The 27786-nt window shown below is 37.9% G+C and overlaps 1 protein-coding gene across 1 annotated transcript; it reads right to left on the bottom strand.

The window, feature by feature from the left end:
• Nucleotides 1-400: 400 nt before the first annotated feature.
• On the bottom strand, nt 401-24071 carry LOC119789448 (transmembrane and coiled-coil domain protein 3-like). Its single transcript, XM_038294325.1, has 4 exons — nt 23864-24071; nt 6348-7312; nt 4770-4905; nt 401-997 (listed from the first exon to the last, which is right to left on the bottom strand). The coding sequence occupies exons 1-4, from the start codon at nt 23927-23929 to the stop codon at nt 692-694; spliced, it is 1473 nt and encodes a 490-aa protein (XP_038150253.1). The 5' UTR covers nt 23930-24071; the 3' UTR covers nt 401-691.
• Nucleotides 24072-27786: the final 3715 nt, after the last annotated feature.

The following is a 27786-nucleotide window of genomic DNA, read 5'->3' as shown; positions in this document are numbered from 1 at the left end:
GGTGATTAACAAAACCATGAAATATTAATGTGAAGCTAAGTAGGGCTTAATGGTTGAATATCATTAGTTCACTATTTTAAAGAAAACAAGATTTATTTTTAAAGTGTTTGAAAACCAAAGCTCTTCAGTTTGAAAGCTTGTGAGGCTTGTTTGCTAATTTGGTTAGCATCTTGTTTTTGGAGTCTGAGCTCAGTGTCTTTATGTTAATTTTACCAGATGTTTAAAAAAAAAAGAACAAAACAAACAAAAAAATCAAAAGAAGGATATTTTTGAGGTGCCTGATGAACAAAAAAATGCTTAGAAACACCTTTTTCCTGACTGAGTTAGGTCATAACATGAATTTAATAAAATGGGACAAAATAATGTTTTTTTTCCCCCTAAATAAACAAACCTACTCACCTTTTTTTTTTTTATCTGTCCTTAACCAATTAAATTTTAAGACAACTTCATTGATAAAGTAGAGACAATTTACTGTAACATACAAATTGTTTAAGTTTAACAGAGAGGTAAACACATTCAAATTCCATTTGAAAGCAAAATTAAAAAACATCCTAAATTTGATTTAAGTCTGTTTTTAAAAATACGAACCTCTAAAAATGGTCGCCTCTTCTGAAGATTGTACAACCAATCTTCTTTGACGCTTCTATCAAAACTAACAGACTAAGATATTTTCCGAAAGGTCTCAACATTGTTAATCAGGCATCAGGAGCTTGTCTATGGCAAACTGTAAACGGTCCCAGTTCTTCCAGAACACGGTCAAAAAGCACACGCCCAGCAGCGTGGCTACCATATGATAGCGGCTCTTCAACAGCGGAGCGGCAAACTTGGCCGCGGTGGAGACGCACACCAGGATGACGGTGATGATGGCCAGCATGATGTTAATGCTCTTCCCCAGTAAGACCCGAGCGTCTGGGCTCTCCAGCTGCACCGTTTGCTGCTGGTGCTGCTGCTGGAGCTCCAGCTTTGACACGCGTGTCTGACATGACTCCAGGGCTTCCTGTGACACATTGGAGAGATGAAATCAATCAAAAAGCTTTTGGGTTTGCTTCAATTTTTTTCTGATATTTTAACTATAAAATGACTACATCAGTTTAAAATACATTAAAAAAAAACTATCTGGTTCACATCGCCAAAAAGTGTCCTTTTAGGCGATGTGACAATAAGAACAATTGTCTTGATTGAACAGATTTTGCTTTCACAAGTGAAGCAGTATGTCTATCGCCATAGTGTTCCACTTGATTTATGCATATACCGTAAATTCCAGACTATAAGCCGCTACTTTTTTTCCCGCTGTTTGAACACTGCGGCCTATAATACAGTGCGGCTAATACATGTTTTTTTTCATGGCGCGAAAAACAAAGTATTTGCAATCACTGGACATCAGTGTGAACCGTGCATTCAAAGTGGCACTGTGCAGTGAGTGGGAGACGTGGATGACCAGCGGCGAGAAATCCTTCACCAAAACTGGCCGCATGCGAAGGGCATCTTTCACTGATGTCTACCAGTGGGTTCTCAATGCGTGGACCTGTGTGAAAACACCCAGCATCACCGGCGGGTTTCGGAAGGCTGGGCTGCTGCGGGATAAAGAGGACCGCGAGTGCTCAGGTGAGAGCGACAAGGATGAGACTGAAGTCAGTGACGGCATCCTGAAGCTGTTCCATTCAGACACCGAGGAAGAGGACTTTGAGGGTTTTAGTGCGCAGGAGGAAGAAGAAAGCGATTAATGACTTTTCCTGGTCGGCTGCAATGTTCTGCGCGTTGTTCAATTAAAAGTACCGGTATATGCAGCGTTATTTGCGTGTTACCGACACATACGTATATTTAAATGTGTTACAGGTAGTTTAAAAAAAAAGCATTCATAATATGTACCGTATTTGTTTGTTTTATCATACGGATTAAATCAAACGTTTAAAAAATGCTCACGTGTAATATCTTTATTTGTAAATATCTCATACAACGTGGAAAACCTGCGGCTTAAAATCAGGTGCGGCTTATAAAAGCACAAAATAGATTTTCTTTATAAAATTAGAGCGTGCGGCTTCTAATCAGGTGTGCTCTATAGTCCGGAATTTACGGTAAATTGCTATATTATAACTTATGCAGGGAGTATTACAGATTATATGGACACTGCAATGTAGAATAAGAAAAGGAAAAACTGGAAAAAAAGGAGAAAAGATGGAAGAAGGAGGAGATAAAAGGGAGATAACGATAAAACATCTTCAGTCTGCTTCATCACCTGTAAATAGATGTAAAAAAAAAAGCACAACCAACAGATATAGTATAAGAGATACAATAAAATAAGACCTTGAAGGAATTTCACTTCATGCAGCTATCTTAATTTATTTGAATCCCTTGCCCTGTTTTTTTATTTCATGCTTTTCTGTTCCCCCAGGAAAACACGTTGGCCCCCTGAAACATTTGGTCTAGAATCTCCATAAACTATCGCTGAAGAATAAGCGGTATTATTAACTATTTTAAATGTCCAAATATTCAAATTATGACTGCAGAAGTAAGAGGAACAGATCAGAAAAAATAGCTCATGGTGCTATTTTCTCTGTTATTGGTCAACTTCTCCTTCCCCTGTTTAAATTCAATACCAATCTTTCACTCAATCTTCTTTTGGGTGTTTCCTCTGAGTACTTCTGGAACCAGTCCAAGTACCACTAATGGTGCAATGAAATAGCATACATACAATACAATAAAATATTGGAATAGTCCTGAAAAAAATACTGAAAAGGACTGCATTGAATGGAAGTGAAGTCTTGGGGATCCCTTCAAGGCTGCTGAAAATAACCAAAAAAGTGGCTTACTTCAGAGATGGCAAAAGTACTCACTTTCCGTACTTGAGTAAAAGTACAGATACTTGTGTTAAAAAATACTCTGGTAAAAGTGGAAGTACTGATTAAACTTCTTTACTCAAGTAAAAGTAACAAAGTACAGGCTTGTAAATTTACTAAAAGTATAAAAGTAAAAGTAGAAACCACTTTTTTCATGCCGTTGCCTACATTTTAAATGGATGTCTGCCAATAGGACTAGATCTCCGTTGTGTTCATTTTCAATCATCTCGTCGTCCATGCTACTATGCTAACGCCACCGCCACCAAGCTGCAATGATTTGCCGCCAATGAATACCGCCGAATCTGTCGATTCATCTTGTAGTGGTGTGTCAAATACAACGTAGATTCCCATCCAATTAGATTGAATTTGGCATTGATGACGTGAAAAATAATAACAATAACTCCATTGAAATGATTCAAAACTAAAGTAACGAGCCAATTTTTTAAAATGTAAGGAGTAGAAAATACAGACATTTGTGTAAAAATGTAAGGAGTAGAAGTAAAAAGCCGCCATAAAAATAAGTAGTAAAGTAAAAATATCAGAAAAATCTACTTAACGAAGTATTTGTACTTTGTTACTTCCCATCTTTGGCTTACTTATAGTATTTCTAGCAGTGACGGCTGCCCAATAGAGGGGGCTAGGGCGCCGCCCCACCCACCCAATGGCCCTGATGGATTAATACATTAAAAAAATATATGTATAGTTTTTTATAATTCAATTTCAAATTAAAATGTAAAATCTTTAATGAATCTTTAATGACTAGTATTCATTCCATTTTTTGTTGGATTGGTGACGTATTTCCGCCATAGGGTGCAAAAATCTTTGCCCATTGACTCCCATTAAAAGTTGCACATGCGCAGTAGCTCCTCTGCAGTACAAAGATATAGGAAAGCTCAGGGCGCAGGAGAGCTGCTCCCTAAGGTGACAGGAAGTGTATTTGCTCACCACCTTCCAACACAGCGCAGACGGTTTACGAGGGTTGAAGATGCATTGGAGAGAAAGAGAAATGGCACAAGAAACGTCTTTTTCCAGGACCTGGTTTAGCAAGAAGGCTGACTGCCTGTTTCCTTTTTCAAATGTCAGGATCTGAGCCAGCATGGATAAAGACGGCTAGGACTGATTTAAAGCACTTTTTAGGAAAGGCAAAGAAGAATGAACAATCTGGGATTCACATGGAAAATAATATAGTGTACTTTTTCAAGGTGATTATTAATTTGCATGGTTGCTCATAAATAAACACATTCTCAAAAAAAAAATAGTATTTTATATATATAAAAAAATATAAAGTTGACTAACAGATTTATATTATTTTTAGGTTTGTGACAAAATATTGGACCGTTTAATACACAGATTTACCTTCACAAAAAGTGTACAAAAAGTAAATGGTAAATGGCCTGTACTTATATAGCGCCTTTTTTCAAGTCAAGAGACTTGTCCAAAGCGCTTTACACTACATTCAGTCATTCACCCATTCACACACACACTCACACACTGATGGTGGCAAGCTACATTGTAGCCACAGCTGCCCTGGGGCTCACTGACAGAAGCGGGGCTGCCGTACACTGGCGCCACCGGGCCCTCTGACTACCATCAGTAGCCAATGCAGGTGAACTGTCTTGCCCAAGGACACAACGACACTGAAAGTCGGAGCCTTGAACCGTCAATCCTTCGATTTCAGGGCAAACTCCTACATCCGACGCCACTGTCTCCCTATACAAAAAGTAAACCTCTAAATGAAATTATATGTTGTTTTTATAAAGTGTTTTTCAGTTTTTTGTTGTTAGCATTCATACAAACATACTGGTGTGATAACTTGCTTTGATTGGGTTTTTGGTATACGTCTATTTTGAATTTATAGCCCCCCCTGATGAAAACTCCAGCAGCTGCCACTGGCTTCTAGCAGTACTATTACTGCTAACTTATTGTACGAACCTGTATGTCACGAGCCCTTTCATGAGCCTGGTAAGCCACCCTCTCCTCGATGCTAGCCAGCTCCTGCTTCAAATTAGCCATCTCATTTTGATGAAGCTCTGTTAGGTCATTCAACTGGTCCTCCAGATGCTCGTACCTGTCAATCAGGAAACAAGAATACAGATTAAAAGAAAGATGCATATATTTAAAGAGATAAATATAGAATTAAAGGATTTACAATCTAAAATCTGGATATGAATATTATTCCACTTAATCTGGGGCTGCAACTAACGATTATTTTAAAAATCGATGAATCGGCCGATTATTTTTTCGATTAATCGATGAATCGGACAAAAAATATTTTTTTTATATTAACCTCTTTATTCCAAAATAAACATTTTAGACAGAACAAACAAGCACACAAGTACAGGTTGCTCATTAACTGCACTGGTGCAATATGAAAAATAAATGTTTGTGTTAAAACTACGCAAACTTACATGAGAAATGTAGCTGTACATCCACAAAATATAGGCTACTTTGTTTCATAAAGTGCAAAAAAAGACATTTTTGTTTTTAAAAGCCCCTAAGGGGTTCAAACAATGGGCCCCCCATTTCAACAAATGAGTTTTTTTTTACTAGAAGAGTTCTGCCTTTTAAGACAGGAAAGTATAGCAGTTAAAGTTGCTACTTGAGAAAATACTGAACCATAGAGATAAAAATAGCCCTGTGATTCAAATTATAAATTGTATTTGGAATAAAAATGAGAGAACTAGGGGTGCTAAAAAACACATCCTCCAAAGACAGATATTTACATGGGAATGTGGCAGATAATTAATTGACATATTACTGATCTTGCTGGATTTTATTCTGCTTTACTTCAATAAATTGCAGGATCTTTACTTTATCTTTGCCAGAAGATTTAAACTTTAAAAGCCTTTCCCTCATAATTTGCAAGTTAATTTATTTATAAAGAAAATCTAAACGCTAATTAAGCTAATTCAAATAAAAGTAAAATAATTAGCCAACCTTATCACTGTCTGTAACCCACTAACAAGGTAAGGAAAGCATCAGATGAGCTACCTGAGAAACTAACGTTACGTTTCCCCACTTTAAAACAAAACAAACATGGTTACTCATCCTGCTGATCAGCTTTCTTCACTGTCATTGAAGGCTCCAGCATGTTTTCTTTTCAGGTGCTGCATCATAACAGTGGTGCTTCCGTGCCATGTTCATTTGTTTTTACAAAAGTTGCATGTTACGACTTTTTTCCGCTTTACAAAGCGCAGGCTGTCTGCGAATTGAGACGCAGCTTGCGTTTGCGGTGTCGGTCAATAGAGCGCTGACTCGCTCTGCCGTATTTTTTTTTTCTGCCCGCGTTTCAATCAAGTGGCAGTGATGACGACGGCGGCGGATGACGCATTAATCACGCGAAACAACTAATCGATGATGAAATTCGTTGCCAATGCTTTTAAAAGTCGATTTTTATCGTTTTTATCGATTCGTTGTTGCAGCCCTAACTTCATCCCAAACAGTTTTATAACTTCCAAGCAAACAAGCGTTCTGCTGGACCGTGTGATGGGGAAGCAGAGAGGAACTCACCTGTACCTCTCCTCTTGTAGTGTTTGGCTTAGAATACTGTACTCTCTCTTGAACTGATCTTTGATCACCTCCATGTCCTCCTCCAGCTGGCTTTGAGCTTCTTTGATCTCTCTCACCTCCTCGTAGCACAGCTCCAATCTTCCCTGACTCTCTCCCCCTGCTTGCTGCCCCTGAACCGGACTCTGCAACGGTCTGACCAGGGCCCCCCCCACAGCGGGGTTCCCGTTGCTGTCCGCTGAAATGGAGGAGCACTCATCATCACTGGTGTACTTGGGCTTGCTCACCAAAGAGGTGCTGCTGCTCAGCCCTTTTCCTGCACTGTCAGAGGACATCGTAGAGGGCGTGTCGAGATTGGTTTTGAGGTGAGAGATGTTATCTGCGCTCCCAAACTTGTTCCTGATGAGGTTGGCGAACTCTCTGGGTTTGCTGAAAAAGAAAGGAGGGGAGAGAGAAACGCCGGGTCCGATGGTTTTGATCTTGTCCATTGTCGGGTGGCGGCCGCTGCCGGTCATGTCCCTCAGCTGTCTGGGTGACTCCCTGGGTATGGTGCTGCGTTTGGCTGAGGGAGGCCTGGGAGGCGGGCTGTGAAGAACTTCACTGTCCTTCATCTTTCGGTGGTACTGCTCCAGTTTCTTCTGCATCTGTGCGATGTTTTGGGACGACTTGTGGTTCCTCTTCTCAAATGCCTGTTTGATGCGTCCCAACTGCTGCTTGTCCACACTGTTCACCAGCTTCAGATACTCTGCCACGTTGGCGTCCCGCGCAGTCTGCTCGATCTTCAGCTGCTCGGTGACTTTCAGGATCTTCTGCTGGAGGTTGTCCAGGCAGGAGCGACTTCGCTGGACCTCCGAGAAGGAGGAAGACCGAGGACTCCCATCTGTGAGGTCCAGGTCCAGGTTGTTGTCAGAAGAACCCCGACGCATTGATGAAGGCAGGCTAAAAAATCCACCCTCTGTGCTCCGGTCCTGCAGCACAAAAAAAAAGGAAGCTCCATTAACAGAGAAGAGCTTCTGCAAGCAAAATGTGTCTCATCAGCAAAAGTATCCCTCGCATCCAGGAGGAAATGAAAGTACAATTTCATGCCTTATCAGTCCACAGGGTATGTGCATGACTTTAGAAATGATGCATTCCTTTGAAAAGAATTTTCTGCTTAGGTTTACAGTTCCAACTTCAATAACGATCATTCTTTTTTTCTTAGTGGTTGCATTAAGTGTAACTTTAAAGGTTTAAACAGTTTTTGATTCTCAGGTTGATGTTTATTAAAAATCTTTGAAATCAGGGTTCGTCCTTTAACTTTCAAAACTTGAGTATGAAACTTTAAAATATTATTTGCACTGCAAAAACAACCCAGAAATGAGCAAAAATGTCTTCAATAAAGTGTATTTAGCCTTAATTTGAGTTGGTAAATAAGATAATTTGCCAATGGAATGAGTACTTTTACTCTTAAAGTAAGATAATTAGATAATATGCTCTTGAAATAAAACAAGGCAATTGTTTTTTTCTTATTTTAAATATAAATTGTCTTTTTCCATTGGCAAAGTGTCTCACTTCATCCTCATTGCAAGAAAAAATTACTTATTTAGATATCTTTTTTTGCAGTGTGCATTCTATATTGCAAAGCTGATCTAGAAATAAGTCAACATTTCTCAAATTAAGTGTATTTAGCCTTAATTTGAGTAGGTAAATAAGATGATTTGCCAATGAAATTAGGATTTTGACTCCTAAAATAAGTTCAGTAGAAAACATGCACTTGAAATAATACAATGCAGTTGTTTTTGTCTTATTTTAAATATAAGTTTTCATGTTCCATAGGTAAAGCGTCTCACTTACCTCCTCAATTCAAGAACAAATGCACTTATTTTAAGTTAAAATTACTTATTTAGGCTTCAATTTTTTCAAGTGTATTCCCCTGGTGTCACCCCCACACCATCTGGGTGTGTCTGTAAGGCTCTTATTTGGCACATCTGCTGTTTTTTTAAGATCTGGGCCCTAATCCTATTTGTTTATGGTTTAAAACACAGATGACACTGCAGATTGGAGCTATGAAATATGTGTGAAAGAATTGGAGCATGGGTATGTAATGTAGGTCAGCAATAAGGCAACACAAAGCCACAGGGCTCCGAAAATCCCTGTTCCAGACGCTGCCTTTCCTCCTTTTATAGTTAATCACCGTTTCTCCCAGAACAGGACTATAGAGTGCATTCTTTTTTCTTTTTTTTCTCTGAGTCGAGTGTTCAGTGACCAGAACAGAACGAAGGCTCCTCAGGCGCTCATTTTTGAGGAAGTATCCAGAAGACGGACGTATGAGAGGCAAGTAAGGAAGTTTAATAACAGAAGGAAACCCAAAGACGCTCAATAAAGAGGAAGCAGCAAAGTTTAACTTTAATTTGGTTTCTAAAATACGTATTCTGAGACAGAATGCAACTTCAAGTGTGACGAAACTGCAGCCGCCGCTTAGCCTGATGTGGCATCACTCGGGCTGACCACAGCTCAACAACGGTGTTATGACAGGAAGTGTAAGCTGATAAAAACTTCAGCTAAGTGTTGCACAATAAGCACCGTGTGTGTGGTACGAAGCTGCGCTAATCTCCAACAAATAGAACGCCGCTATTCACGCAAATAAACAGATGACTTAAGAGGAGTTAGGCCCCAATCCTGCTTAGCATTGCAACATCACCATTGACTGGTCACATACTGCAAGCTTCCCATTCGAGGAATGGATCGCCACACACTGACTTTAACGAACACATGACTGTCATGAGGAAATAAAGAATAGCTTTACGCCCAAATTGGTGAATTATAACTAGATGTGTGCTGACACAGACTGAATAGATACTCAGGCTGTTTCTCTGTTCACACAGCTAGACTTCAGTCTGATCCAATTATCCATGCAGTTTCCAATTACTTGCTGGCAAACCCCGATGCTACATTATACCATGAATATTTTCAATTTTGCACAGACAAAGCTTTTTAAAAGTTATGTTCCTTGGTTTAATGTTTTGAGTAACATTAGCAACCTTTTCAAATGAACTGAGATGCATGAATCGACTTTTCCGGTAATTTACTTCTGAATTGATGATAAAAGAAATGTCAAACTTTCCTTGTTTTGAGTTGATTTTTTCAAAATTATAATAAATCTTTTGGCCTTAGCTTTAAGAGCCATCATTTCTCAGATGTTAGCATAACTATAAACTGAAGGCCTAAAATTTCAAGTTATTAATGTTTGTGTCATATTTCCTTAATGTGGAGAGCTTTACAATAAGACAGGAAAAGTTCTGCAAGGTCCTGAGTTTTCTCTGTTCACTTTTTTGATGCAAAGTTCAGTTCAGTAGCTTTTAATTGTCCCAGTATGAGCAATTTTTGTGCAGTAGTAGTACACCTTTCACACACATGTTCACATTTCACAAATCACAGATAAAAAAAATAAAAGAAGAAACACATAAAATATTTAAAAAGCTAAAAGTAAGGTGGATAAAAAAGACAGAAATGTAAAAAAAAAATAAAAAGTTAATAAATATGTGCAGTGCAGGGGATGAATGAGAGCATAGGCCTCATACGTCACTCTTGGCTGCCCCTCTGCCACCCGTTGCTGACTGAGGGTTCCTAAACTGGGTGTGAGCTGTTTACAAGTATTAAGTTTGTCAGGATTTAAAACATTTTAACGCCACAAAAATATTCTGATCTACCATTTCTAGGGCTTTGTGTCATTTTAATATGATGCCAGACTTAGTGCCAGGTTGATCTGAGTTTTCTCTGACTGCATGGTTCACAGTAGCCTCGTGAGACCATCCTGATCTCGCGAGCTTTCAAGGTTTCACTCGCAGATCAGTCTGGAGACTCTCCGTTAAAGAAAAGTTGGAGCCGTTCACCAAACGAATGTCCAATCAGCGTTGGCTTTGAGGCGGGTTGAGGTATGACGCAACGAGAAGCGCGACAGTTCAGTCTAAAGAACATGGCAGCTTCAGCCGATGGAACTAGCGTTAGCGTGGCTAACGAGCAAGTTTTATCGGAATTACAGAGTATTTCTTCACTGAAAGAAGAGCAAAACACTGCTCTGGAGGCTTTTCTCAGAGGAAAAGATGTTTTTGCTCTTCTCCCGACTGGTTTCGGCAAGATTAGCCTGGCTTGTGGTTGTGTTTTCGTCGTCGCTCTGTTAGTACGTCATATGCTTCGTTGATCTGATTGGTTTATTTGGCCCGTCTATCACCAACATAGGCCAATCAGCTAACCAGTATTTTCGCCCCTTCCCAAAATTACTTCAACGGAAGGTTTCCAGATGGATATGCGGAGCAAATCCATCTGGCGGAGTCAGGTTAGGTTCAAAGTGGCTCTGCACAGCACATCCATTACCCAATGCTGCACATCAACAGTCAGTCAGAGCGACACATTCCTGTTGTTTTAACCACAAGAAAGTTTACTGTTAGGGAAGTAAAAACAAAGGAGCCCATAACTTATGGTGGGGTATTGCATTTTTTTATGTTAACTGTATTTATTTTTCATTTATTTTAATATTTGAAGAAATACCTTATTGACATACCATACATTATTATTGTTGACTTATTGTTTAAATTTTAAAAAAGTTGGATAATGTTAACTTTTTCTACATTTTTCAATGATTTCTTTCATTTTTCATACCACTTGTCAATTTACATTAATTTCAAAACGTTTTGTGCACAGCTGTCCAGATGCAACTTTTTAATTTCTGACACTAAGCAGATACCACAGCTTTATGCAACATCTGATACTGATACTGACCAGACATGAATATCAGCATGAATCATACACTCCATTATTATTTATTTTGTACAGTGGAATATCATTAAGGTTAGATAAAGTGATATTAGTTAAAGAACAATAGTCATCAGCAGCAGCTATGAGATCAGCAGACTCATTTATTATTAACCAAAGGGTTACATAACCTTTAAACAGAAGCTTATAGAAGTGGAGTGTTTCATTCAGCATGCTTATATCGGAGATTTAAGATGTAGGCCGACATATTCCTAGACTTGCTTTACGGCTTATATCAAACCATTTCCCATATCAATATCTAGTCAGGACATCCCTAGTTTTTATCTAAAAAAATGTTTTATTTACCTTTTTCTAATAGAGTAAGGTGTACAGGTGTAATTTCATTGCCTAGTTGCATCGTTTTGTATCGATGCATCGATACAAAACGATTATTATTTACACCCCTAATTGACACTGGGGCTCGACTATTAATTGCACTTCCAGTAAATCGCAATCACAATATTGATTGAAAATAATCGCAATTTTTTTTTTTTGGCCAAATTGCTCAGCCCTAATTGACACTATATGAATAAACTGTAGTGAATTGAAGTTAAGGTTTAGAACTACAGGGGCATGGCTGTTCAGCAGTTGACCTTAGATCGCTATTGCTGCAGACAGCCTGACTAACCAGCTAACACTGGCTTTGTATACCAGAATAAGTCTAAAAGAAAGAAACCAAAAGTAGATATTTTGCGTAATAACCACCCTCAATGTAGTGAGTGGTTTTACTGAAGATCGTTTATCAAAGTAGCTTTTGATAATCATGTCATGACAATTTTATCCAAACTCCAAACTGGTGTCAAACTCATCATAATAAATCATTCAAACTCAGCTGTTACAAATTTTTTGTTTGAAACAGTGAGAACAATGTTCATTTCTTCGAGCCTGCCTGGGGGGCATTTCAGCCTCTGTCCCTCCTGACCTCCTTGAACACAGAACTCTTTATGAGCAGAAAGAAAAAAAGCCCACTTTGTCACGTCCCACCTCAGAGCTTGATACATATGGATATGCGGGTCTGACGTAAGTACAGTCTGAGGGGCCTTGTGTCCAATCACTATCCAGCTCTGTCCACAGCTCAGCCTGCAAAGCTTATCTAAACCATCCACACATACCATTAGCTGTCCTTTCGTCAAACCTGTTCCCCATGCAAAACAAAGAGAAGCCTAACTGTATCCTTTAATAGGAGGCACTAACCAGTCTGGTTGGTTCGGTCGGGTACTTACTGCCAAAACTTTTTGGTTTACAAATGATGTCTGTTCAACCCAGCAGGAGAGGAAACAAGCTGTTCCTGCACCACTGGATCTAAAGCTGAGCCTAAGGCAGCCTCTGTCTCTGGTCCTTCCTCTTTAAAACATGATAAACAGCCGGCTAAATCTTCTCCATTAAGTTTCTGTCACGCTCTAAAGTTAAAATAGCCCAATTAGGCATTGATAGCATGGATAGCAGTGAGTTGATCATGTTTCTGTCGATACAACCTCTGTATTTGCACTGCGCCTGGAGCACAAGATATCTCTGAGTTTGCACTGCACAGCAGAGGGCAAGGGGCGCTCACTTTGAGAGACAAAAACAAGACAGACTTTGGCAAGATGAGGCCTAATCCTCACAACAGGATTATCACACAACCTGCATCTTTACTCACAAACCTCAGCTCACCAGCGAGCATGACATCAGCCAGTTTCCCTGTGAGGGATTTGACGGAACCGTACGTCGAACGAATTAACCCTTTTCTATGGCCGCGGCTGGATACTAAAGAGTGAAAGTCACTCGGGAGAGAATTTACTCCCTGCATGAGTGGCTCGGCTTAAACCAAGTAGCCTCCCGCTGATGGAAATGTCCACATAAATCTGATGGTGTGCTGCCCTACTTTCACACTTATGCAGGCTTTCTTTACAATGTTAGCTAGAATGGGGGGGGGGGGGGGGGATGGTATGTTCACATGGTTTGTGACCAGTGATAAAAAAAAAACGAGGATGAAATGTCTGCGTCTGAGAAAAGAACCTGACTAAAAGGTCAATGACTAAAACCGGGTTATAGAATAATAAGAGATCAAAGGATTTGTCTTTTTTTTGAACATGCAAAGAACTTGATCTTGTTTCTGAGTCAAGAAAGCCACAGGTTGGTTTCCAGTTTCTAGGTAACAGTTTCAAAACCATTAGTAGCTACTTACTCGGTTTCTCTGCATGTGGTTTAAACTTCTTGCAAAGTAATAGAAAAGAAGACTTTTATCTGATCATTTGGACTGTGAGGTAGCACTGCCCCTCCCCCACCTGCTGCTAAGGTTAAACACTCAGCTGTGTACCACTAACGATTTTTTTTTTCTTTTGTTAAATTGCTTATCAGCTTATTGATCTTTTCCAGTAAAAAAAAGTGTAACTTAGCCTATCAACAGCTTTATTTTGCAGATTAACTGAAGCGTTCTACCTTACGACCACCACATTGAGTACCGAACGCTTAGCTTAACTCTGTTGCACTTCATTTAAATCCACGTGAAATTAAACGACACACTGAGAAAACAATTGTTAATGGATGCGATCCATATGAAGTCCCTGCAGACTTTTTTCAACACCTTTCTTCAATTGAGAGGCTTTTAGATTTTTCCTTCAGGACTGACACATAAATATCTTACAGAAAACCTGTCCTCATTCTCAGGATAAAGTCTAAAAGCTTTTAAAAGCACAGATAATTATTAGTATTTCACAGCTGGCTGGGTTATTGACCTGAAAATATGGCATCCGAAAAACATCAAGATATTCATATGTAAAGAGAAGGAAAGTTGCGTTCTGTTGATCTTTATAACCATTTTATGTAAACAGCTAAAAACAACGATAGGTCTATAGCAAAATCTTCAGATCTTAAAGGTATAGTGGAGGATTTTTGCGCATTTTTGAAAAGACCTGCCCTCTCCACTTTAAAAACAAACGTACATACACAACCCTATACCCACTCCAGAGAGGGAACGCCTATTAAACGTGTGAGAGAGCGTCCATTTCTCCTCGTGCACGCTCAGTTTAAAAGTTGCTGTTTGCATCGCTCATACAAGGTTACCTACGGAGCCCCTAAAGGGACATGGAGGGAAAAAATAAACTGTTGCAAGATCCCGCAATACGTTTGAGAGATCTTGCAACATTTTTGCGAGATCTCGAAAAACTATTGCAACATCTCGCAAAAAATAAACTTTTGCGAGATCCCGCAAAACTATTGCGGGATCCTGTAAAAGTATTGCGGGATCTTGCACAAGTATTGTGGGATCTCACAAAAGTATTGCAACATCTCGCAAAAACATCCCGCAATACTTTTGCGAGATCTCGCAAAACTATTGCGGGATCTTGCAAAAGTATTGTGAGATCCTGTAAAAGTACTACAGGATCTCGCAAAAGTATTGCGGGATCTCGCAAAAGTTCTTTTTTTCCCCTCCATGTCCCTTTAGGGGCTCCATAGTTACTTTCTAAAAAAGAAGATTTGCAATTTTTCCACTATGTCAGACTCACAACCAGTAAGTGAAAATGGGGACGAGCACATAGGACAGCCTTATGTAAATATATCACCAGAATGATGAACAATTAGGAGGACCACTTATTTTGATTAAATAAAAGATCGTCTTCTATACTTTTATTTATTAAATGTACTCTAATCAGTGTAATCTAATCACTTAATTTTCTAAAAAAAAAAAAAAAAAAAAAGGTATGTACAACACATTAAATCCAGTAGACAGCAGCTTAAGCTACAGTAGCTCTCAGAAATAGTGTTGAAACTCACCTAATACGGAATGTACAGTCAGCAGACGGCTACTTGCAGTCGGCGTCCAGTCAGCCCCTCTGATATGACATCGATCTCTGACCCTGTTTATTCTCTTTTGGTGGTCGGTAAAAAGAAATATTGGCGTTCACCTTTTTTACAGTCACATCCTACGGCAGAGTCCTGCACGGGTCTGATTGTTCAAACTGTATCCGCCCTCACCTGTAGAGTTCAGAACCAAGACCCGACCCATTACCTGCACCTTTCCCCATCTAAAACCTGGCAGGGGCCACATGGACCCGTAAATGAAGTGGGATCCGACCCGTTTATAATAACAGCTGCAGTAAAGATCATAGCATCCAGTGGCGCTCACAGACTAACAGCTGTAAATTAGTCAAAGTAAGGTTGCATCAGTGCTTTAAAAAATGCTGTTATCTGGATATTCTTCAATCAATTTATTGATTAAGATGCAGAGTTAATAAATAAGAAGATGTAAATAAGATTTAGTCATGCTTTAACTGTATAATACCTGCCCATTTTAATTAATTATACCCATACCCCTAAAATGATGTGGGTTATTTTCCACCCGTAGATGTACGTTTTATACGGGTAACCACTGGATACCCACGGATACCGACGCAGAACTCTGCCCTACAGCATAACATACAGACGGGCTCTTTGACACAGAGGGACCAGAGCAGACAATAAATATGGCCGCAGCTAGATTTCGCCATTTTTTTGAGGAGTCTGTGAGAACATCTATAAACTATGATCAATGGGTTCTGCTTTAATGTCACACTTAGCATCATGACCCGTTTAATCCTTCAATGCAGAGTAATCTAAGTATCGATACAACACTACCTTCTTCTAAACGCAGCACATTACAAAGCCAGACTGCAGATGCTGCTGATCCTGCACTGCAGCGTGTCCTCCTCCTCCGGGATCAATGATAGAGTTGTTGTTGATTCCATTATTTTTTATGCAAAAGCAGCAGTATCATAAGATGCAAACAGAGCATCAGTTTAACTCCCAACTACAAATTATTCAAACACAGACTGGTATGCAAAAAATGTTTACTGAAAAACTGAGCTGTACTAGAATACTTATTGGTTTGGGTAAGTAGAACTTACAGACGCCTTTCCTTCCCTTTTGGGTAAGAAAGCAGAGATTTTCTGTATGAACAGGCTCCACACTTTGCTCCTATGATGAGGAACTTATGCTTTTAAGTTTATTCTCTTGAAAGCACAAGGTCAGGTCATAAAGTCATGCAGAGACTCCAGCAAATACATCTGCTCAGACAGCACAGGTGTGTGTGTTCTGGCCTGAAGATGTCTGATCTGCTTAACAAGACCCTTACGTGTAACACATGAAATGGCATCTATTAAGCAGAGCTTCTAGCAAAGGCCAGTCAGCAGGAGCATAAAAGGGGAACGGAGCTGGCATGCTCATGGAGATGGAACAAAACCGTCCCTTCAGCAGAGAACAGAACCACAGAGGGGAAGAAGCCTCCAAAGCTTATTGGTATTCCCTCCAGCTGATCCTCATGGATACAGACGCTCTCCCGGGGACGACTCACACAGAGAGATGGAGAGAGAACCAAACACAGAGAGAGAGGGAAAGCAATAAGGGGCCACATCTTTCATTTTAGTCAAACAACTCACCCAACATCTCCTCCTCCTCCTACTTCTCCTCCCATCTACATCCCACAGCTGCCCGTGTTGTCAAACTTTGAATTCTTTCCCCAGTAAGTAACCAAACAATAGCCCTCATTCAAGGCGAAGCAGAAAGAGAAGAAAAAAGAAGGAACAAGGTTTCCTGAATGAATAATTCCTATGAGATCAGGGGAATGAATAGCTTTAGCGCACATTCAGTATTATCTTACACAGACAAGCTGGTCCTGGACTAAATCAATAAGCCATTAACACTACCAGCATCAGCTTGCTGCGTATTGAGTGGGATCTAATTACAGTAAATATGCTGGTATGTTCAGCGTAATGATTCAAACTGAGATGAATAATTGAGCCGGTGATAAATCCAGGTTCATGGGGGCTTAGAGCCTCTAATTAACCAGGATAGAGTCTTAAAAGTCTGTGAAACTCTAAAAAAGGCATGAGGAAAAAATCAAATAGTAATCAATGTGTGTCTTTCACTTTCTGAAATAATTATGCTCTTGTTTATGTTCAGTTTACTTTTTCAAATTGCTGTTTTTTTTTTTTTTTTTTTGATGGGTAAGGTTAGGTTAAAGGTCAAAGCATGATGACCTTTAACCTACTAAATCTGCTCAGACAACATTTTGAGGAACAAACCTGAAATGTCAATGACGGCAAACAGAGTGAGGAAAAACAAAATCTTTGCATTTTGAGAATAAAACGTCCAAATGTTTTGTTTTTTTCTATTATCGTTAGATGATTACTCCACACCGCTAAAGGATCATAAAGGGATCATTCAGTTTACGAGGCGAGGTTCTGGTAAAAAGTTTAGAAGTAGTTATAATGCCTGTAGTAGAAAAAAATAAATAAATAAATACAAAAAAAAAAAAAAATACAAAAAAAAAATATATATATATATATATATAATAGTGAAAGCATGCTAACCCTAACCCTATGTGTTTTATACAGGAAGTTCATTAGTTCCTCGCTGCCTCCTACCTTCATTTACTGTGTTAAAGGAATAGTACACCCAAAACATGATTAGCCTTCATTTTCTACTCACCCCCATGCTGAACAACACTCTGGAGTACTTTTTTGATATCTCAAATGCATCTGGAGATCTGGGAGGCTTCTTGCTGTCTGCTGACATTCAAATAATGGAGGTCTATGGCGCCTGAGGCAGAAAGGTCCATAAAAGTCCACAAAAAACGTGTCAATATTCCTCCATACTGCTCGTCCAATGTATTCCAAGTGTCCTGAGTGGGTAGCGTCCATAATTTACTCGAAACGAAGTCATTTAGAATGTTTTTAGAGCATAAACAGTAGTGTATAGGATTTCCTAAAAGCGCGTTCACGACTCTACGGAAACCGCGGCAGACCAAACCAGACGAAAGTACTAAACTAAAAACAATCATTGTTTTTAGTGTATATTATCAACCAATGTAAATTAGATCGTACCTTAAAATAAATAAAATAAATAAAATAGAAAATACATAAAACATCTGGCATTTCTCAGATGGGTTTTGGTTAATGGAGATAGAAGTCTGCTTCATAAAAAAAAAGAGTTTTCTCTGGCAAAACGGAGCAGAATAACGCAGGTGAATCCTGAAATAGAGTCTACAGACCAAAACATCAAAAATGTGATTATAGGACACATTTGACACCTGAATTAGTCAATCACTGTAGATTAGCACATTAAAATGATTGTTTAAACATGCTGAGAAATAAATTAAGACGCAAAGAGGTCTATTTTAGTGTATTTTAATGACGCAATCCTGGCTTATAACCTTCTAAAAGAACCCCACTTCATAACCCTGAGCTATACTTAATGGCTTAATCATCAATATTTCACAATTTAATCAAAGGTTTCTACTGTGTTGTAATGGGACAGTCAGGGTTCCTTATTAATAGTTTCAACCACACCTAAAGACAGCTAGGTAGGGGTGAGGGTGACTAAGCTGAGGTGTAAAGGTTCAGGTACAGGCGGAGATTTTCTGGTTGTTCAAGAATCCCACATTCTTTCTTCTCCGTGTCACTGACACCTGGGCAACAGGCTTTACGCCGTACTTTAACTGATCCGACCGCGATAGAGGGAACCTCTGAACTTAACAAGCATCATTATCAGAAACATCACATCTACTGGAACATTGAAGATACAAATAAACTAGGGCTGCAACAACGAATCGATAAAATCGATAAAAATCGACTTTTAAAAGCGTTGGCAACGAATTTAATCATCGATTAGTTGTGTCGCGCGATTAATGCGTCATCCGCCGCCGCCGTCATCCCGGGGAAGAAAAAAAAATATGGCGGAGCGAGTCAGCGCCGCAGTTGCAGTGTTGCCAACTCAGCGACTTTTCAGACCCCTCCAGCGACTATTTTTTTTAAAAAGCGACTAGCGACAAATCTGGCGACTTTTTACGGTGTCACTGGCGGCTTTTGGAGACTCTTACGTGAAAGCATGTATCGTTCCTACTCTGGTCCTCCAGCGGCAGCTGCTGCCGTGGGGCGCCTCCCCCATCCCAACGCCTTTCTCTCTCTCCCACAAGAATCCCTCTCAGCGCTGCAGTCCGAGCCGCAGGATTTTAGTGAGGAGTTTAACCTCAGCGTCCAGACTGCAAATGAAGCGCGCATGCCCCGGGATTGACGGCGCAAATTGATCACAATAATTAAAATAGCCTGCGCTTTGTAAAGTGAAAAAAGTCGTAACACGCGACTTTTGTAAAAACAAATAAACATGGCACGGAAGCACCACTGTTATGACGCAGCACCTGAAAAGAAAACATGTTGGAGCCTTCAATGGCAGTGAAGAGAGCTGATCAGCAGGATGAGTAACCATGTTTGTTTCATTTTAAAGTGGGGAAACGTAACATTAGTTTCTCAGGTAGCTCATCTGATGCTTTCCTTACCGTGTTAGTAGGTTACAGACAGTGATAAGGTTGGCTACTTATTTTACTTTTAATTTCATTTGAATTAGCTTAAGCAGCGTTTATATTTTCTTTATAAATAAATTAATTTGCAAATTATGAGGGCAAGGCTTTTAAAGTTTAAATCTTCTGGCAAAGATAAAGTAAAGAAGATCCTGCAATTTATGGAAGTAAAGCAGAATAAAATCCAGCAAGATCAGTAATATGTCAATTAATTATCTGCCACATTCCCATGTAAATATCTGTCTTTGGAGGATGTGTTTTTTAGCAACCCTAGTTCTCTCATTTTTATTCCAAATACAGTTTATAATTTGAATCACAGGGCTATTTTTATCTCTATGGTTCAGTATTTTCTCAAGTAGCAACTTTAACTGCTATACTTTCCTGTCTTAAAAGGCAGAACTCTTCTAGTCTAACAAAACCTCATTTGTTGAAATGGGGGGGCCTATTGTTGAACCCCTTAGGGGCTTTAAAAAACAAAAATGCCTGTCTCTTTTTGCGCTTTATGAAACAAAGTACCCTATATTTTGTGGATGTACAGCTACATTTCTCATGTAAGTTTGCGTAGTTTTAAAACAAACATTTATTTTTCATATTGCACCAGTACAGTTAATGAGAAACCTGTACTTGTGTGCTTGTTTGTTCTGTCTAAAATGTTTATTTTGGAATAAAGAGGTTAATATAAAAAAAATATCTTGTGTCCGATTCATCGATTAATCGAAAAAATAATCGGCCGATTCATCGATTTTCAAAATAATCGTTAGTTGCAGCCCTAAAATAAACACTTTTTTTTCTTTAGTTGATTTTAAGATGATGAACCCAATACTTCTGTTTAAACACCATTAGGGCTGTTTTGACTCATTTGTGCATCTTTTTTTATTTGTATAAAATCAATGTGCATTTATATTTCTTTTTCAGCTGTATTTTAGCTTGTAAAGAGCCTTGTGCAGCCAGCTGTAGCAAGCAAACATGAATTTATTAGAAGACATTTCTGTAGACCAAAGGCAGAGAGACACAAGCGTATCTAGGGGACTTCCTGGATACAAATTTTAGATATCTAAAAAAAAGTAAAAATTGGGTAGAATATTTAGATTTCTTAGAAAACTAATGAGGGGAACAAGCAGTTTATTTATTTATTAAGAGTGTCAGTTTTATTAATGAATACAGTGATTAAAATATGAGACCAAAGCATCAACTTATCTCACATATATTCCCAAACAGGTTTAATACACACCTGGGGTGTTTTTTTTTTTTTTTTTTGTAATAACTACCAATAAAGCAATTAAATAATATATTTGAGGTAATTTGTCTTATTGGAAAGGTAAAATTTGTTACAGGAACTGTTTATATCAAATCTTTGCTGTTTTATTTTCAGCTTGCTTCATAAGCACCTCAAGGAACTTTCTATAAGTAATGAGATTTGGTCAATTATTATTGCCAAGAAATGTTTTTACAAGTTAATTCAGACATATTTGGGGTTTTCTGAGAGTTCATAAGACCTAACTGTTCTATAGAAGCAGTGGAACCACAGGGAGTAAAAACACAATTTAAACTTTTCAGAATATAATACGTATTATTTGAATTAAATTAGATATGAGCTTTGAACATTTTAAAGTTCTGTATTATCAATAATTATGTCGTGTGCAATGGGATCTAACTTAAGTACAAAAAGATGTATATAAATCGATGTTCTCAATGGAAACTGAATATTTAACCATATTTTAATCTATAACCAATTTAAATTACAGGAAGTTTTTTTTCCTTTTTTCTGTCAAAAATAAATCAACATCCTAAATTTTATATATAAGCTATATTCTGCTTATATTTGGATTTACAGAAGAAAACTGACCACATCCTTTTTTTACTACAAAACATTTTCTTTCAAACATGGTATTTTTTTTACTGCTGTTTCCTCTTTATATTCTATCACCACATATAAAATAAATAACTTATTTCCACTCATACAACAGCAAAGAAAAAAAAGATCTGGTTATATGAATTTCATCTTCAAATATGCAATAAATTAAAAGCTGATTTAAAAGAAGGGGAAAAAAATATCCAGCAAGAAAAGTGACATTTTGCGTCAGTTTTTCATATTCATGACAGTTTTGTTGTCTCCACAAGTGCAACCATGTGACATCATGTGACATCACTGTCCATAGATGCTAAAGTGTAAAAACAATTTTTTAACACAAAATAAAAATGGCAACCTATTTTAAAAATACTAAATCTAGCTAACATTTTATATTGATTTATATTTGTTTATGTTTGCGTTTTGGTGAAAATGGATTTAAGGAAACACCTTTGAGGTAAACTAAGGAAACACTGCCTCTTATAGTCCAAGGTTTACGGTAATGGAGCAGATGTCTGTCAAGGGTTGAAAAAAAAATTGTTGACCTAGTTCGAATATCCTGAATATGAAATAAAAAAAATATATAAATATCTTCTCATCTAAGGAACAGCTTGAATATCACCACATATTTTAGAAAAGTAATCAGATTTTTGCTTTTTGTCAACATCTCGATAAGCAAATACCTCCTGCTGATGCGATCATCTTTGTTATTTTAAATGTAAACAGTACCAGTAACTCAATAACTTCCCAAACAGTGTAATAGAGATCAATAGCAGATAACAGATTTGACAAACAGCTGGGAAAACATAAAAAAAACAGTTGTCCTCCTGAAATTTATCACATCCTATTAATGATCTTACTTTCAAATCCAATAAACAATATTCCAAAAACTAGAAGACATAACAAATGATTAAAAAAGTAGATTTTCAAAAATAACAAATGGAAAATATGACTATCAATCATACTTTTGGTGAGTGAAAATAGGCTTGTCCCGATCCGATCCACGTATCGGATCGGGACGCCGATATTGGCAAAAAAATGCGTATCGGCAAAGCATGTAAAATGCCGATCCAGACTGCCGATCCAGTTTTTAAAAAAAAAATCTGGTCCGTATTTTCCAGTTTCGACGATTGAAACGATCTATTCGACTATTTTGCGCCAGTGTTTCCCTGTGTTGCATTTTTATTAAAACTTACAGTAATACTTGCACCTTTAACGGTTTTACTGTTCACTGTGCAAATTCAGATTGCTATTCATAATTTTGTCCAGTTTGTGTTTATCTCTTAATAAACAGGAAAGTTTGTTGTTACCAAGCATTGTGTTTTATTCAATCTCACCTAATTTAGCTGGCTAGATGTTATCAAGAGTACTAAAACCCTTTTCAACATGAGTCTTACAACTAAGGCTAAATACTTTAACTTAAACTTAAATACATGCTCGGATAGGCTGGTATCGGCCAGTATCGGTATCGGATCGGAAGTCCAAAAACAATATCGCTATCGGATCGGAAGTGCAAAAACCTGGATCGGGACATCTCTAAGTGAAAATGCTCAAAAACAGCTAAAAAGAAGGTTTTATTTTCAAAAAATCCACAATTATGTATTTATTATTACCGATTCTTCTGTAGTTTGGTTTTTTAAAGTCCTTTTTTAATCTACACATATAGCATGATAATTAATTACTAACTGACTAAATGCGGTTGGTTTAAAAGCTTCATTACTTCAGTGACAAGTTACTGTCTCTTTGAGTTTATAACATTTAAAATGGTCAAAAAATATGATATAGCTGTTTGTTTCTTGATGTATGACATCATTCAAGCCTTTTTCTTCATTTTATTTCTGCATTCAGGGTCAGATATGGAAATATTGAATGCAGGGGGCAAATGAGGCCAGCTACAAACATTAGAAGCTGTCTCACTGAGCAACAACAGAAACACCTTTATAATCCTCTGCATCACTTTACAAATACATTACACAACTCTTTCAGTTTCTATTATGAAAATGAACTTTATGTTGTTGCATCAAGTTTATGAGGTCATTACAGACTGATCTGGTCTTCTGTTGGATTGGTGGTATCAGTACTAGTAGTGCTACTTAAGCTCAGACAAATATCATTAGATTCTCATTAATTACTAAGGAGTAAAGAAAATAATCTGTTATAAAACTGTATTTATGACTAGATGGACATGTGATATGTGTATATGATAGAATAAATGAGGATGTTTCACATTACTTTCTACACAATAGCAATGATAAGGGGAATAATTAACTTCATTAATCATGTGGACAGCTTCTTGCCATGCATTCAGCCATAGATACCTACAGGCTTCATGTTCTGTCACATCTTCTGCATCCATTATATCCGCCCAAATGCATAACCGGGTTACTTAAAGCTCTTTGTTTGGAGCCAGTGCGCAGCTTTAACGCGCGCAGCTGCTGGCCTCTGAGGACGGAGAGCCAAACGGACAACAATGCGGCGCTGGTACGGCGTGGGAAGCGAGCTTCTGACACAACAGCGGCTAAAAGAAAGCAGGAAAAGGCACCAAGTGGCTCTGACATCACTCACCATCCGGCTGCTGAGGTATTTCTCCACTTCAGACAAACTTCGCACGGTGACGCTTACGCCGGGCATAATAACCTCCCATCTGGAGCCGGAGAGGCGCAGAGGGGCTTCAGTTGGATACTGGGAGCTGCTTCCTCCTCATGGCTGAACTCCTACTCATGTTGATCCATTTCTTTCTTTCTTTCTTTTTTCCTGTAGCCCTCTGTGTCACTGGGTTCGCACACGCTGACTGTACTCTGACACACAACTGTGCGCGAAGGCAAAACTCCGCCTGCTCCTCTCTGCAGAGAGGAGGAGGAGGAGGAGGGAGGGAGGGAGGAGGAGGGCTTAACCCTTTCAGCAGGCCTGCCTATCTGAGCAAGATACAGAAAACAACACCCATCCCCTTTAACTCATAAACATACGGAAGAGGATTAGGGCCACTGAAAAAACAAAAAAAGTTAACTGAATTTTTAATTTTATTTCAATATCATCTGAGGAAAAAAGTCAGAATTCTGACTTTAATCTCATAATTCTGACTTTTTTCTCATAATTCTGACTTTAATCTCAAAATTCTGACTTTTTTCTCAGAATTCTGACTTTAATCTCAGAATTCTGACTTTTTTCTCAGAATTTTGACGTTAATCTCAGAATTCTGATCCAAAACTCTTAGATTAAAGTCAGGATTCATAGAAAAAAAGTCAGAATTCTGAGGGGAAAAAAGTTAACTGATTTTTTTATTTTAATTCAATATAATATGGGGGAAAGTCAGAATTTTTTCTCAGAAATCTAAATTTAATCTCAGAATTCTGATCCAAAACTCTTAGATTAAAGTTAGGATTTTGAGAAAAAAGTCAGAATTCTGAGGGGGAAAAAAGTTAACTGATTCTTAAATTTTATTTCAATATAATATGGGAAAAAAGTTAGAATTTTTCCTCAGAACTCTGACTTTTTAATCTCAGAATTTTGGATCTTAATGTAGATGGGCACCATGAAAGAAGAGATGTTGGAGCACTCGGCTTCACTGACAAACATGTGAGTTGTTTGGGAGGAACAGTAACACATTGGTGAAAAACTGCGAAATTAGGTGACTTTTTACGGGCCTGAGGGGTCCCTGGTGATACTATTTCATTAACTGAAGAGCAGAAGGTCATTAAAACAAGAGAGCTAGTTTAGTCTTTAAGACAGACCTGGCTACGGCTTTATGCACATGTTAGTTAGCTGTCAGAATTCTGTCAAAATTCTTAAAAATAAGTCAGAAATATGAGATTAAAGTCAAAATTCTGAGATTAAAGTCAGAAGTCTGGGGGAAAAAAGGCTGAATTCTGAGATAAAAATTGGAATTCTGACTTTTTTCCCATATTAAACTGAAGTGGCCATAATCCTCTTCCGTATAAACATTTGGTCACAGTTTACAATATTTTAGTTGTGTTTTCTTTCATACAAAGAGATATAGTGCTGCAAAATTGTGCATTGGACTAAGATTTATTTTGTCATTCTGTATACACAATTGTAAACAAAAATTAATTTTGTTTAGAACAGCTCTCTAGACAATTTCATTTTGTAAAGTGCAGATTGGAACAAAGTAACATGATTTTTAACTTTAAAAAAAGTTGTAACCCCTTTAAGCCTGAATTGATATACATGTACATATAAAAAGACATTTTGTGTGTGTTTTTCCTCCTTCAATGAGATGACAAATTTAAATAGTTAATGTTACTAAATAAATAGAAATGAAGCTAAAATATATTTTGTAACAGCAGTTATAACTACATAATAATATACACTGTGACTAGCACTGGGGTGATGCAGAAACTCTATGGCAGCTGTTTGCCTACACTGCTAAAATATTCTGGAAATGATTAAACATGTCTTAAAATAAGTGTATTTACCCTTAAAGGAATAGTACACCCAAAACATGATTAGCCTTCATTTTCTACTCACCCCCATGCTGAACAACACTCTGGAGTACTTTTTTGATATCTCAAATGCATCTGGAGATCTGGGAGGCTTCTCGCTGTCTGCTGACATTCAAATAATGGAGGTCTATGGTGACCGAGGCAGAAAGGTCCATAAAAGTCCACAAAAAACGTGTCAATATTCCTCCATACTGCTCGTCCAATGTATTCCAAGTGTCCTGAGTGGGTAGCATCCAGAATTTACTCGAAACGAAGTCATTTAGAATGTTTTTAGAGCATAAACAGTAGTGTATAGGATTTCCTGAAAGCGCGCACATGCGCGCTCACGAGCCTACGGAAGCCGGCAGACCAAACCAGATGAAAGTGCGCATTCAGCGTCTGCTCTGCCGATAATGCAAGCGTAGAAGAAGAAATGTGCTGTTTACCTGTGCAAAGAAAGAAACAACGAAAGAAAAATGTCTGAGGACTTCAGTGTTGAGGAAGAGCATGAGTTCTTCGCCGAGCTGAATGCGCACTTTCGTCTGGTTTGGTCTGCCGCGGTTTCCGTAGCGTCGTGAACGCGCTTTCAGGAAAATGAAGGCTAATCATATTTTGGGTGTACTATTCCTTTAATATGACTAGGAAAATAAGATGATCTGCCAATGCAATGAGCATTTTTACCCTTAAAATAAGATAATTAGATATTATGCACATGAAATAAGAGACTGCAGTTGTTATTTTCTTATTTCAAATTTACATTCTCTTATTCCATTGGCAAAGTGTCTCTCTTACCTGCTCAATTCAATAAAAATATTCTCTAATTTTAAGAAAAATTGACTTACTTAGATTTATATTTTTTGTAGTGTAATACAAGGGGTTTGTTGCTTATTAACAACAACAGGTATCAAAGGGCTAAATTAAAATTAGGGCTGCAACTAAAGAATATTTTTCTTAATTGATTAAACTGTCGATTTTTGATTACCGGTAATCATCAGTTTATAGGGCACCCAGAAAATCAACATTCGATAGTGTTATTGGAATCCAGAATAAGAACTTATTACCTTTGGGACATTTAAAAAACTTTGGATATTTTGATGACAAAACTTAATGTTGATGTAATAACAAGAAACACCAACTTGTTAAGAAAAATAACAAAAGTGCTTCCATTTTTGGTACAACATATCCTTAGAGTGATTAATGCTAATACTGACACTTACATCTTTTAGTTCATAAATTAAACATAATTGTTAACTAGGCTTATTAACTTTTTAAGTTTACTTTTTGACTTTTCAATTCGGTTTTTTACCTTTTTTTTCGTAACTTACAATTTAATTTAGAGTATATGTCCTTCAAGGGCTTATCTAATTGGTCAAATTCCAAAATAAGATGTACACAGAATTTAAACCAACTGGACCTAAAATTGAAGGCCCTTCTGAATAGAGTACATTAATAAATTAATTTTCATCTTGAATGCAAAGTGTTAATATATATTTTCTACAATTTTGGTGTAATACCTGCTTTGAGTGCATTGCTCTTTCAGCTAAAGGCACGTTTTAGAGTCTCTATGCTTATGTTAACGATTAATCAATTACTATAGTAGTTAATGATTAGTTAAATTAATCATGATTCATCTGATTAACTGTTTCAGCCCTAATTTTAATCAATCATCTGAAAATTGAAAATACCACGAGTAGAAACCTATTGTGTTGTAAAATTGCCAACATAGTAAATTGAAGAAACTGCCAGATCTGTGGTATGTGAGGAACAAAACAGAAAAACAGCTGTTAGTCCTTTACTTTCATAAAAAAGCCATTGATTAAGAGCAGATTTGCTGCTATACATGTAGGGAAACATAAAAGAAGGTGAACATGGTTAACTTTATACATGGCAAAGAAAAATTTAGGAAAAAGCAATTTCCTTAATGATACATGGAGGTGGCAGCGTCAAGTTTTTCTTCTTGTGGGACAGCGAAGCTGTTAGAGAGTGGGACGGGGGTGGACGTTACAGCAGGACAACGACCCCAAAGGGCAACATAGTGCATCCCTGAGT

Source organism: Cyprinodon tularosa, unplaced genomic scaffold, assembly GCF_016077235.1.
Source record: "Cyprinodon tularosa strain WSP-4 unplaced genomic scaffold, ASM1607723v1 ctg339, whole genome shotgun sequence".
NCBI lineage: Eukaryota > Metazoa > Chordata > Actinopteri > Cyprinodontiformes > Cyprinodontidae > Cyprinodon > Cyprinodon tularosa.
This window is presented reverse-complemented; position numbering and strand designations above follow the sequence as displayed.

Coding starts and splice junctions, on each gene's coding strand:
- LOC119789448 (XM_038294325.1), bottom strand. CDS start 23,929: ATGCCCGGCGTAAGCGTCACCGTGCGAAGTTTGTCTGAAGTGGAGAAA. Junction 7,313..23,863: donor AATACCTCAGCAGCCGGATG/GTGAGTGATGTC, acceptor TTTGTGCTGCAG/GACCGGAGCACAGAGGGTGG. Junction 4,906..6,347: donor CTACAAGAGGAGAGGTACAG/GTGAGTTCCTCT, acceptor CCTGATTGACAG/GTACGAGCATCTGGAGGACC.